Consider the following 13698-nt stretch of genomic DNA (forward strand, 5'->3'; position numbering starts at 1 on the left):
GTATTCGAAACGATTTACTTTTGTGTTTGTATTTCTGTACCATAAAAGATCAGAGAAGCATAATATATCCTCTTAAAGAGAGGCATATAAAATTAACAGAGATCCGTTGAGGCGAAGAAAATTGTAACGCATAAATCTTGGAATGCTTGTTAACGAAACATGCTAAAATAACAATCAAGGAATTAGATACATTAGTTACAAGAAGTCTGTGCTAACAGAAAAGGACGTAATTTGCCATTGGAATGATACGACTCGTTGTTTCCTAGTAGTAATTTTAGGCAGTTTCAATAATTTAGAGATACTGTGCAGTCATTCTAGTTATATTTGTTATTATTTATGCGAGAACTTCCGTGTTAACTGGTGTCTATCTCAGATTCGCCTGCGACGCCGCCAACCCGCAACGCATCTCTGTTCAGCGGGTTATCGTCAGTCGAACTCCTGTGGTCATGCTGGTTCCCGCCGTATCTTGCTCAATCCACAGAGGGCGTCCCGGTAAGCAGCTAGAGGGGCAGAACAGGCGTCACCCCACACACGTATCTCTACCTGCATTCGCTGCAGCTTCGCTAGCCAATAGGGAAATTATGACGTTCCGCCGCGGGAGTATTTCTCCCAGCACGGAGCCGGCTAGAGCCAGTTCTGTCTTCGCCAGCCAGCGACTAGAGTACCACCACTATTTGGATACAGCCTCAGATGGCACGTCGCCCGCGATGTGCCCTCTGAGCCTTTGTGTTCCGTGCCGTGGACAAGACGTACTGCCCGTGAGATACAACTTTGCATACATACTTTCTTTTGAAGACAGACTTTTCATTGCTCACGAGAACGTAATCTAAGCTCTCAAGAATCTATTTCGGTTTCGTTTAAGAACTTGTTATTTGTGATGAAACTTTCCTTCACAATACTAGGAAGAATCGCTGGAAAACGTTTATTTTCTTCTGTTGCGCTGATTCAGAAACAGTGACTGTTTGTTTTCGAAGTTGACTTGTTCAAATAAACGAAGCTAAATTATGGCTACTTATGATAGTGTGGAAATATCCCGATTGAGAAACACTTCATTCACATCTTATTGTAACATCTTGAATTAATCAGCAAAAAAGCGCACATTAGAATTAGGTGACCTTTGTGATATTTGGTGGGGGGGGGGGGGGCAATTATTGAACTACATGAAATAAAATCGTCACAGCTTCTCTGAGTGGTTTGCGTCAGGAAGTTCAAACTGCACTGTTACTGCACTGTTGGCTTCGTAGCATGGTGGGAATTAGCATGGGGCATTGTTGTTTGGCTTAGCAACGAAGCCCACCTTCGTTTGGATGGGTTCGTCACTAACCAAAATAATCGCGTTTCGGGGACTGATAATCCGAATTTCGCGATCGAGAAGTCTCTTCACTCTCTGCAGGTGACTGTGTGGTGGGAAATGTCTAGTCACGGATTGTCGGTTCGATATTCATTGATTGTTGATGCCACAGTGACTACCGAACGGCACGTTACGGTTTTGGAAGATGATTCCATGTCCATTAATCAAAGTGACACTCATTTCGACAAGATATGGTTCGTGAGAGACTTAGCTCGACCCCATCGAAACAGGAGAGTGTTTGATGTTCTGTAAGAACTGGCCGCCATATTCTCTGGATCGGAACACATGCGACACCTTTTTGTGGGACTATATTAATGATACGTTTGCAGCAATAAATCCAAAACCATCTCTGAGCTGCAAACAGCCATTCAGGAGGTCATCGACAGCATCGCTGTTCCGACACTTCAGCGGGTCATGAAGAATTTCGTTATTCGTCTGCGCCACATCATCGCCAATGATGGCTGCAATATCGAACATGTCGTAATCTAAATCCGAATATTTGTGGTGACGTTCGTATGTTGAATAAATTGTGTGCACGCCGTAGTTTGTAACTACGTTTTATTCAAATAGTTCAATAATTCTCACCGTGTAGGAGTCGTAATGATATACTGGTGCAGATTCGGCTCCTAAGAACTGGTTGGCTTGTATGATGCGATTGTTTTCATTTGCGATGTGTTCAGATCACCAAATCAAACACACAGACATTTGTGTAAGGACAAAATCCTCTGCTTCCCACTGGAGGTTTTTCACAGCATTCCTCAGACTTGAAACCTTTGATTATGTATCTTCGACGGGATTATCAAGGCAGCCCTGGTCCAGTTTGTCCCACTCTCCAGTGACGATTCTGCGTAAGTCGCAGAGTATATGGTCGTTGTCGATGTGCGATTGGTTTCGCAGTATCGAAGATAAACAGGTGCTCAAGGCCATAAAGCATGAATTTTACAGTCAATGTTTACTGGGCATTGTTGGTTCGAATGATCGTTCCTGTCATATTCTCCAATACTGATCACTGCTCCCGGAAACCCGCTAGGTTTGTGGCTTGAGTTCAGTCGAGAATCGTATTTGCGAGGAAGTGCTGAACTTGAATGACTCCGAACTTTTGTAATGCGAAAACTCGCAAAACTTTTTAAATAAAACAAACTTTATTAATATCTACTTCAGTATTTTTCATGTCTATAGACTTATTTCTCAACGCAGTCACCTCGGTGACGAAGACATTTCCCCAACTAGATGCCAGTTTGTGGATCAGTCATTGTAGAATATTTGACTTTGTGATGGAACCAAAACCTTACCTCTAATTACACTGCTTCATCGCTATTAAAGCGAATTTTCTAAGCTGTTCTTTACGCTTTGGAAAGAGATTGTGCTCTGTCACTCACAATGAGGTTGTTGTTACTGTGGCCTTCTGTCCGAAGACCGGTTTGATGCAGCTCTCCATGCTATTCTGTACTGTGCAGGTCTCTTCGTACCCAAATAAATACTGCAGGCTACATGGTTCTGAATCTACTTACTGTATTCATCTCTTGCTCTCCTTCGACGATTTTTACTCCCTTCATTACGAGCACGAACAGCCCAGCGTCGGACATTAGTGATGTCGATACAATCGTCACCATACACAGCTTTCATTCTTCTATGGATTTCAATTGGAAGCACATTGTCTGCGATTAGACACTCCATTGCAACACAGTGTTTCTTACGCACCGACATACTTACGGTACATACCACTATTTTACACGCTACAATTCGAAACCATATTACGTCAGACGACTGAGAAATAAGCAAGACCTTTAGTACCTCTACCACTATTGAGAACAGAATTTCCAGCCGAAGTGGCCGAGCGGTTCTAGGCTCTACAGTCTGGAACCGCGCGACCGTTGCGGTCGCAGGTTCGAATCCTGCCTGGGGCATGGATGTGTATGATGTTGTTTGGTTAGTTACGTTCAAGTAGTTCTAAGTTCTAGGGGACTGATGACCTCAGGAATTAACTCCCATAGGGCTCAGAGCCATTTGAACCATTTGAACCAGAACAGAATTAAAAATTCGGATGTATTACTTTTCTACAAGTCCTCGTATCTGTCAAACAGTGACTTACTTGGCGCATCAGCGCTCACAAGTTAGAAATTTTACATTGTTACCTACGTTGTATGGAGGTACACGACACGATCTATGGACTTTCACATTTTCTTTTAAGCACATCTGGTGCACGATTTTGCTTTAAATACCAGTTGAGGCGGACAAAAGGCACCAGGAAAAAGTGTTTATGGAATATGCTGAAATAAATTTTTAAATTTGTTGCAAACTCTTTGCATTGGCCACAAAATTTATTGTAACTTATTTGTTTGTACAGTTCAAGGGAACTGCGTTCATTTGAATTATCAATTGAACAAGAACCAGCTGATGCAACAACCTAGACAACGTAGAGCCATAGACAGTAGTGTGATTGCATTCCAGTTCAACCATATTCTAAGGGATAGTGCAGTATAATTTATTGTTGTCAGCTTGGCCGGTAATACCGCATCTTCCGGTTCTTATCGTACGGAGTGCTCGGATGCCTCCCTCTGCGCTATCATTAGCCCTGTTCATTAACCACGGGACACCAGAAGACTCCTGTTGATGATCGCAGCAGGGGGTCGAAACGTCGAGTACTCGAGAAAGTTGAACGTCTCTGAGAATCTTTAAGTCAATCGTAATGGGTACGACAGTCCTCAGAATTATAAAAGAAAATTCTTCCTGGCTAGTAACTTTGGTTTCGTTTGAGGAGAAGGCAGAATGCAGTGGTGGTCAACATGGTCCCTTCTACCCACTTGTGGGCGTTTCAGCTTTCGTGGTGGGTAGTAGTCGGTAGGGATTTTGAAAATACTTTTATTAGGCTTTAAAGAAAAATTTTGACAATAAGGTACTGACTATTCTATGTTTTGACTTGATGTAGCTCGGCTTTATAAATTTTGTAAAGTAAATTATCCATAATTCATAAATTATATTTACTGTGTTACCGGTGGACGGTTAGAAAATTTTACAACTGACACAGAAACGAAAGTGGGTGGCAGGCTAAACAAGTTGACTTCTCCTGAGATAGGGCATTTTTAGAATTATTAAACATAATTTCCCAAGTATTTCTAAGATTTTGGAGGATATCGTGTAGACCTAAGGGTTACCTGCATGTACCGCGCCCAACGCGAGTCTTTCGCCATTTCTTCAAACGCTGTGTAAAACACCATGTTAGCTATAATGCTGAAGACAGCCTCTCCTCCAGGCACCAACAACTTGTGAATGTTCCGGACAGCGCGCCTGTGAAAATATTAATGTATTAGGTGGCGTTGCCCAGTGGAGGGCACATAAGACTTTCTGTATTTTTGTAAGAATCAAATGAACGAATTACAACAAAACTATTTTGTGGTGAAAACGTACAACAATAAGGTGTTTTTAATTTCACATTATGCAAACGAAGTTAAATTAACATGCTTGAATTTGCTGTTCACAACGCCGAACACATTGTGAGAAACATAACATTATAAATGTGAGCACAAAACTGAAATTACATACAACGGTAAATTCAGTGTCGTTATAGATCTTTAATGTAATCATTCCTTGCTCTCTGTTGATATCTTGTGCTATTTGAAAACCAGCAGATTGAGCACACCTTGGCGAAAATTCAGAATGGCACTTTATTAATTCCATAAAAAAATTACTGACTACAGCTTTTTTGTTCCTGTGGCTTCAAATGTTGCTTTAAATTTTAGACTAATTGTATAACTACTGCTTTTTAAGATCGAAGCACAGTTTTTCTAAAAATTTAGGATGTCTATCCTCCAACCGATTAATGAAAGAGTTTTGAATTTATCATACGAATATACCATTGTTGTACATTGCCCGGTATTAAAGCGACATGTTCTTCTGATGGACTCTTAGGGACAGGGAAGGACCCTTCTCCTGAATTTTGCAGCTAATGCGCTATCGACGGCATTTTTTTTTTTTTACTGTCACTGCAACCCATTGTGATTTCTTTGAAATTCTCATTCTGGCACGATGAAAGGGATACGTTTTCACGTCCAACAACTTTCCTAACATTATTTCATAACGAACATGTTGTCCTCATTTTCTTCTGATATATCAGACAGCTCGAATAGATGCCGATACTGTGGACGGCGGGGGGAGGTGGGGGAGAAGCCACAACGGGATATGCCGCTTTATTCTTAATGAAACCAGCAGCTTCTCCCCTGTGCCCGTCTATAATGTCGTTTCCTTCTTTTTCCGTTGAGTTGAAAGCATGAATGAGATTCTTTTCATGTCTCGTAGAGACCAGAGGGGTTTATTTCCTCCTAATTAGTTTTACAGCTTCTAAATCTATACTACTCTCCCCGTAGTCTCTCATTCAAAGATGCCTTGCAGAACAACATATTGCGAATAATGAACTTTCGTGCTTTTTTATGAATATCTGGAAGGAACATATTCAGTAAACAGTACGCCTTTGCAGCTTTTATTTTCCTACCAGTTGACTTGTCGAACATGTGCCATGTCCTCTCCTGGAAAAAAAAAATTCGGTTCTAGCGGGAGACCGGAGGTGTGCTCCATCCTTTAAAATTTGTCTTTATCGAAAAAGAAAAAAGAAAACATTTTATAGTGAGCGGACGCAAAAAATTTTCAAGAAGGGCTGGATTGGCAATTAAATATTGTCACTTCGTAACACATCGCGGCAGTACGCAAGTTACTATGTGGAAAGTATAAGGTGGCAGTGTCTTTCCGGCGTGAGTTAGGGCAGCTCGGTGAAGGGCAAAGCAAAACACCACCCGAGAAGGCAAAGGAACGCTCTATTTCTTTTAGAACACCATATCTGGGTGCAGTACGCGAAAAAAATGCAGTCATACGAGATGTAAAACATCACTTCAGCATGTTTTACATTTTAGGATATAAGCAGTAAACACAGGCAAAAAGCTCTGGTAAACAAATATAATGAAGCGGCTGGATACTATTTTACATGCAATGATTGCCTTAATAAATATATAGGACAAACCGGTAGGTCATTTCAAATAAGATTTCAGGAACACCTTATCTTAAATAACCCACGACTTAAATTAACAGCGCACTTAGCGAAGAGGGAAACAGCATCACAAGCCCTTCAGAAAAATTCAAAGTATTCCATAAGAAAGCAAAAAGCCACATTTTGAATATGTAAGAGAGTAGAAATTTTTAGATATAAAAACGAAAACGCTCAATCCACGTTGAATAACCAATTGGAATTAAACTACCATATCGTTCTGGCTAATTTTGATTGTTTGTATGATTTGGTTTTAGAACGTAATAAAATTCTGTATTATTCTCGTGTGTAAAGATAGACCCAGAGCTCCTAGTCATGAGTACATGACGTCACACTATCCATATGAGGCCCACGAGAAAGACAGGCCTCATCGCGTACGTCACGAAGCACTATGGGACTTAACATCTGAGGTCACTAGTCCCCTAGAACTTAGGACTACTTAAACCTAACTAACCTAAGGACATCACACACATCCATGCCCGAGGCTGGATTCGAACCTTCGACCGTAGTGGTCGCGCGTTTCCAGACTGAAGCGCGAAGGTGGGCCTGAACCCGCTCGCTCGCCCAGTTCAGCAGACAAAATGCGTTCCTAGACCTGTTAACTCGTAGCTGGGTGTGTACACACTAACGAGAATTGCATCTTCTACTGGAATTTTCTATTATGAAGTCCTACTGATTAACAGTACTACAAGGAAATGTAATACTCAATGTAAATGTGTATAGCATTTAGTCTATTCTGCTTAACAGTCCTCATTTCATACAAGAAGTGGTTCCTTCTGCAACCGATTATCATTGTGGCATGATTTTAATTTTATTGTACCCCAGTACAGCCGTAACAAACTGTGAGTAGGCCTATGGACTTCCTATCATTGTAGGACTAATAATAGTAATAATCCATAATAGCGGATTCCAGTGAAAGATGCAATTCTCGTTCGTACCGTACGCAACTAGTTACGAGTTAACAGATGTAGAAACGTAGTTTTTGTCTGCTGAGATGAGCGACCGAGCAAGGGCAGGCCTACATTCGTGACGTACGCACCGCGGCCTGTCTTTCTTGCGGGTCTCGTTACACATGGATAGCTTCCGTTCCGCCAGCCACCTAATCTCTCCTCGTCCGTCATTCAGGACGCTTTGTCCTACACCGAACTGCCCTTCTGTCACACTGGTAAGACACCGCCACCTGAGTCTTTCCACATAGTAATCTGCGTAATGTCGCGACCAATCATGTTAGTAGTGACAATTTGTTTACGCTAAACCGGCCCTTTTAAAAACTTTCAGCGTCGACTGACTATAATATATATTTTCTTTCGTCTTTTTTGATGGAGGCAAATTTTAAGAGATGGAGCACGCCATATTATGACGATATTCACTGAATAGTAAATCCTGACTAGGAGCGACGGGTATGCCTGCCATCTTTTTAAGTAGTGACTATATGTTAGACATTCCTTTCTTAATTTTAATATCCTCACTGACGCTGTACTTTGCTTTTTACCGCGTATGTTGCACCTGACGATGCGGCTTTAGGCAGCGAAACCCACTGTGCTTCAATGAAAAACAATTTAACCAACTGTTAGCGGACTTCTTCCTAACGCCATGGCTTTCAGAAGCTGCGGTTGGCCTGAATATAAAATGGTTTATTTCTATTTTAAACAGTGATCTTTACCGTCTAACTTGCCCTAGTAGTTACATGGTGCTCTGTGACATCGTTTTAATACATAATACATTAAAAAATGGCTCAAATGGCTCTGAGCACTATGGGACTTAACATCTGAGGTCATCAGTCACCTAGACTTACAACTACTTAAGCCTAACTAACCTAAGGACATCACACACATCCATGCCCGAGGCAGGATTCGAACCTGCGTCCGTAGCAGCAGCGCGGTTTGGACTGAAGCGCCTAGAACCACTCGGTCACAGCGGCCGTCTAATACTTTCTTCTGCCAGTCTGGCAACAAGCCTTACATAATCTAGTTTTATCAGTCACATAAGATATAAATATCAGTATACTAAAAATATTATTGGAGAAAATGTATGACTGGTAGATATGGCATTTCTTACTCGTGGAAGTACGACAAAAACAGTCCATAAATGGAGTGTTCAAGTTTAACCCCTCTTGAACTACAGTCACAGAAGTAAGACAGGCCAGCTATTGCACAGTAGTTGATAAGGCGACAAACTGATTACACACCTGTTGTCGGGCACCCAATGCAGGAGCAGGAAACAGAACACCTTGCCGAAGGGCGCGTACTGCCACACGGCGGAGTTCTCCAGGTCGGGCTGAACCACGTCCAGCTGCTCGTACGTGATGGTGCCTGGCAGTGCGTTGTGCTGCCTGCAGAACTCCAGCATATTTGTGCTGATATCGCAGGCCACCAGCTTCGTACCCGGTGGCAGCCGCGGGGCTAAAACCTGCCCGTACAGAAATATACTTTCTGATTTGCTCTTCTAAGCTATGCAGCATGTAAAGTTAATCAGTGCTTAAGCTTCTCTGAAGAGGCAAAGTATTTCACAGGTATTGCAGATCATTGATACAAGCGTGTTGTGCAATTTCCAGACTTGTCGAGGATTAAGAATAGAGGAGATTGATAGAAGACGCTGCTGTTGTTGAATGGAGAGCATTTGAAGACGTGGTAACTCACAGACTAAGAGATGTCTGTGCATCACCGCACTTTTGCCCGTACAAATGCTGGAATTGCTAATTGAATCGGACTTGCCGCAACGTATGAATTTTGTTCCCAGCAATTATTTCTCAGTACAGCCTACCTTGCAGCCCCCCTACAAGCCTTTCAGACTGTTTATGACCACCCTGCGACAACTGACAGATAGTTCAGGCGGCCCATTATCAACCGAAGTCTATTTGAAAACCCGCCGGTATCTTGGAAACAGCATCGGTGGCCCGCTTATGTACACAGGGTGTGCTTGTCGGGTCCACTCCTTCATTGAGCGTGGAACACTTATGTGAGAAACATCGATTGCGTTTGGGATTTATTGGAGCTGGATTCGTTTCCAGATTTGTGTGTCCTTGTGTCAGAACATTGCTCATTAACTGATGAAAACACAATGTACGTACAATTTGTTTCTTTTTAGGGTTCCTTACTTCAGCCGGTAAAAATCGAACCTCTGTTGGATTACTTTTCTGTCTGTATGTCTGCCTTACTCCGAAAATTTATGTCACATGCTAAGATCTACGGTCTCTTGACGCAGTAAAAAGTGAAGCTTCCAAGACAGTGAAATCACAAGGTACTGCCATTTAGGACACATTTTGACAGTCACAAGCTCACTCATCACAACTATAGTTACTTCCAGTTCACCTAGAATCATGAATTTAGGCAAGAAGCAAAATTGCACAGTTTAAGTAAATTTGTAATTGTATCACTATAAAAATATCTTTTTGTCGTTTGATATCCGACTTCTAACTTGAAATTAAAACATTCTCGAAAGCCTTGCAATTCCTTAGACCAATATTTTGCCAGTATCAATGTTGATTACAGGCAAAAGTTGTCGATATTCTCTGTTTCCGGTACGGATGAACTGTCTATATACATATTTAAGATTGTATCGAACCCTCACAGCGCGAGACCTAAACGCAAAGGCCAATGTTTCGTTATATTGGAAGTTAAAAAAATCGTACTGTATATTGAAAGGTGGCAGTATGGACTAAAGCAAGAAAAAAAACTCCAGTATACACGGGCTATAAAATGTATGCCTTAAGTGCTATGAGCATTTGTTCATATACGCTCGTGTGAAACAATTTTCTAATACTGAACAAATGGTCACAGCTCTTAATATATACGTTTTAGAAGCCATGTTTACTGGATATTTTTGTCTTGGTTTGGACCACACTATCGCCTCTCAAAAATAAAAACTCTGTCCGAACAGGCCATCGTCCGCCCACAGGCGTCACTGAATGTGGGTATAGAAGGGCACGTGGTCAGCACACCGCTCTCCCGGCCGTAAGTCAGTTTACGAGACCGGAGCCGTTACTTCTCTATCAAGTAGCTCCTCACTTTGCCTCACAAGGGCTGAGTTCACCCCGCTTGTCAACAGCGCTCGGCAGACCGGATTGTCACCCATCCAAGTGCTAGCACAGACCGACTTTGGTGATCTGACGGAGCCTGTGTTACCACGGCGGCAAGGCCGTTTGCATCGCCTCTCAAATTATGGGATAATTTTGTAACATCTTGCATAACTAATACCTGTTTGATTGTGAGCACCATGTTTTTTCTTGCTTTCAAAAGGGATATATCTATCTGTTACTTATTATGCAATGGAAAATTCGAGACAGAAAGTAACAGTACTACGAAAAATATAGTTGATAGTATATTACGGAGGTACCGAATCAAAGATAGGCATAACAAAAATACTGTCAGAAAATGAGCTTTCGCCCAACAGGGCTTTCATCGAAAATAGTGGGAGATTATGATCATGAAAGTGTGAGTTGCGATTGCGAGTGTATGTGTCTGTGTGTGTGTGTGTACGTTGCCCGTTTTCGAAGAAGACCTTGTTAGCGAAAAGCTCACTTTCTGACAATCTTTTTGTTGTGGCGGTCGGAGACTCACCATCTCCGCTATATGGTGAGTAGCAATTATCCTTTTCTTGTTAATTATTACAGGTGCCTGAAATTTGGTGCACCTGTTGTGTAAATCAGGAAATGAAGAAGGAATATGCAAGTAGTATAGAAATCCCACAGCATGTCTCAAATCTATTGTCGTGCATAGGATGTTATGTATAGCTTTCTTTATTAAAATCCATGAATGGGTGTGATAAATGTAAAGCCCTTGTTGCTACTGGTGATGAGTTCCCTGTGAGCGGGATGGACAGTGAAGCAGCTGTAACAGCGGCAGTGCACCACAGCCCACGGATAAGCAATTACACCGCGATTCTAATATGTTCGTAAGTAGTATTGTACAGTATTGCATTGTCATAGAGATTATCCACACAACAAGTCCCTGCATCAAAAATTGCATGGCGCCGATTTCCATAACCGGGTAGTGGTTTGTAAATGGACACGTCAACAAATGCAATCGACCTCCACGTTATTTGCCGAGAAACAGTTTTCCCCGTGAGTCTACATTCACAAACTATGGTTGCGTTAACCTGGATAATATGCATTACAGGAGTGAAGACAATCCCCACTGGCTGCAGCAAGTTACCCATCAGTTGCCTTGGTCGGTTAACATATGGTGTGGGCTCATAAGAAACAAACTCATTAGTCAGTATCTTATCGACGGCACGTAGAAGGGGCACAAACGGGAACTATCGGTACAACTGTAAGATATTGCCCCTGACGTACGACAACGTATGTGGTTTTAGCCTGACGGTTGCCCAGTGCATTACGCAATTGTAGTACCGGAGCTATTAAACCGTTTTTACACTTGTAGGTTGATCGGGAGAAGTGGCCCTGTTAATTGTTCTGCTAGATCGGCGGATTTGATGTCCCCGGATTTCTTCCTTTGGGGATATGTAAAAGATGAAGTGCAGCAGCAAGTGCCAACAGGCCGTGGAGATAGGGGCGACAGCATCGGAAACTTCGATGCTGCTATTCCCGCATCTATGGCTCTGTCCTGTGTACGGTCATTTGGAAAGTGGATCATTAAGTGTACTGGGGATGGCGATACTACGTTTGAACACTTACTCGAAATGGAAAAAGAGAGTAGAGTTCGTCGCGAGCCATGGCCACAGTGCCGCGTCAATTACTCCCTTGTTCGATGTGTAGGATGAATACGACGATGCGAATGGGGTTCCAATTAAAAGTTACGAAATACTGGACTGGTCTGACTTCACAGCATGGAGGTGCGGGCCCAAATGCCATTCAAGGCCCACTGAGTATCATGTCATATATGATGATGGGGTACCCATTTCTGTTCCTCTGATCACAGCGTCATCTGTGGCGAGAAGAAGAAAATGCTTCAGACAAAAGTATACAGATTTGGCCGTAAAATCATAATCTGAAATAAAAAAAAACGGGGGTTCCCATCGAAGATGTCAAAGTTGCCCATACCAGCCAAGCACGGGGTTGGGTGGCTGGTTGAGTGTGATATCACTGGATGTCCTCCGCCGAGACAAGCAATATGGAATTTGAATTGTTTTTTGGTCCAAAGTGTAGTTTTGAGGTACTTCAGTGTCTTCTGTGAAAATGAACGCTCTGTATAGCTCCTTTTCTCGGTGGTCTTAGGTATCCAGGAGCGACGATACTTTACAAAACACAAGAGATTTGCTTAGTCGTCGACTGCTCTGATGGAGTAGTAACGTGCCTGAAAGTGAAGAACCCACCTTCCTGGTGACGTCACCGGGCCCGCAGCCAATGTCGAGCACCGGCAATGGCTGCCTCGGCCACGTGAAGACCGACCACAGCTCGTCAACCTGTTTGCCAGCCAGTTGCGTGAGGGGAGCACACCCGAGGCTGTACAAATCCGGTTTATCCATGCTGATGTACACTTCTTGTTCTTCCAAGCTGGTTAGAAGTCTATCCCCCTCACAGCCAGGAACAAGATGCTGATGCCTGGAAGAAAAAAGTTTTTACAGAAATCCCCCTCCACATCGGATACAGTTTAATGGGAAGGTGGACGTTAACCCTTTGTCATTAGAGACGGAATACTAGTCAGTTTATGGAAGAGGTCTTTAAACTGCAAGTAGGCTGTTTAGGTTTTCTTATTGGTAACGCCACGTAGCGCTCTGTATGAAAATCAGTGGCTGTGCTGTGTGCAGTCTCTGGCAAGTTTGCATTGTTGTCTGCCATTGTAGTGTTGGGCAACTGGATGATAACAGCGTATAGCGTTGCGCAGTTGGAGGTGAGCCGCCAGAAGTGGTGGATGTGGGGAGTGAGATGGCGGAGTTTTGGAAAGAGACAGTACTTTTGGAACTATTGAGGTAAATACATTGTTTGTTCTCTATCAAAATCTTTCATTTGCTAACTGTGCCTATCAGTATTTAGTGCCTTCAGTAGTTTGAATCTTTTATTTAGCTGGCTGTAGTGGCGCTCGCTGAATTGCAGTAGTTCGAGTAACCAAGATTTTTGTGAGGTAAGTGATTTGTGAAAGGTATAGGTTATTGTTAGTCAGGGCATTCTTTTGTAGGGATTTTTAAAAGTCAGATTGCGTTGCGCCAAAAAATATTGTGTGTCAGCTTAAGCACACTCATGTACAACTGTTCTAAGAGGACGTTTCATATGTCGACCGTTAGCCGAGGATACCTCACTCGAACCCTCTGATTTTTTTGTCTACTTTGTGTAATTAGTGTAGCTTTTGTTTATCGTTAGCGCGTAATTGTAGAGAAAATCTCCTTTGTAGTTGCAGTCTTTCATTGTTGTACA

The 13698-nt window shown here is 42.5% G+C and overlaps 1 protein-coding gene across 1 annotated transcript in view; it reads right to left on the minus strand.

The window, feature by feature from the left end:
* Positions 1-13698, minus strand: part of LOC126335160 (juvenile hormone acid O-methyltransferase-like) — a 58383-nt gene that overhangs the window by 38523 nt on the left and 6162 nt on the right. Inside the window, exons 2-4 of the mRNA XM_049998134.1 lie at positions 12660-12888; positions 8575-8795; positions 4507-4639 (exon numbers count right to left, since the gene is read on the minus strand). Of these exons, the coding sequence (XP_049854091.1) occupies positions 4507-4639; positions 8575-8795; positions 12660-12812 (507 nt within the window). The 5' untranslated portion in view covers positions 12813-12888. The remainder of the gene's footprint in view (positions 1-4506; positions 4640-8574; positions 8796-12659; positions 12889-13698) is intronic.

The sequence above is a fragment of the Schistocerca gregaria genome, chromosome 2 (genome assembly GCF_023897955.1).
Source record: "Schistocerca gregaria isolate iqSchGreg1 chromosome 2, iqSchGreg1.2, whole genome shotgun sequence".
In the NCBI taxonomy this organism is placed as follows: Eukaryota; Metazoa; Arthropoda; class Insecta; order Orthoptera; family Acrididae; genus Schistocerca; species Schistocerca gregaria.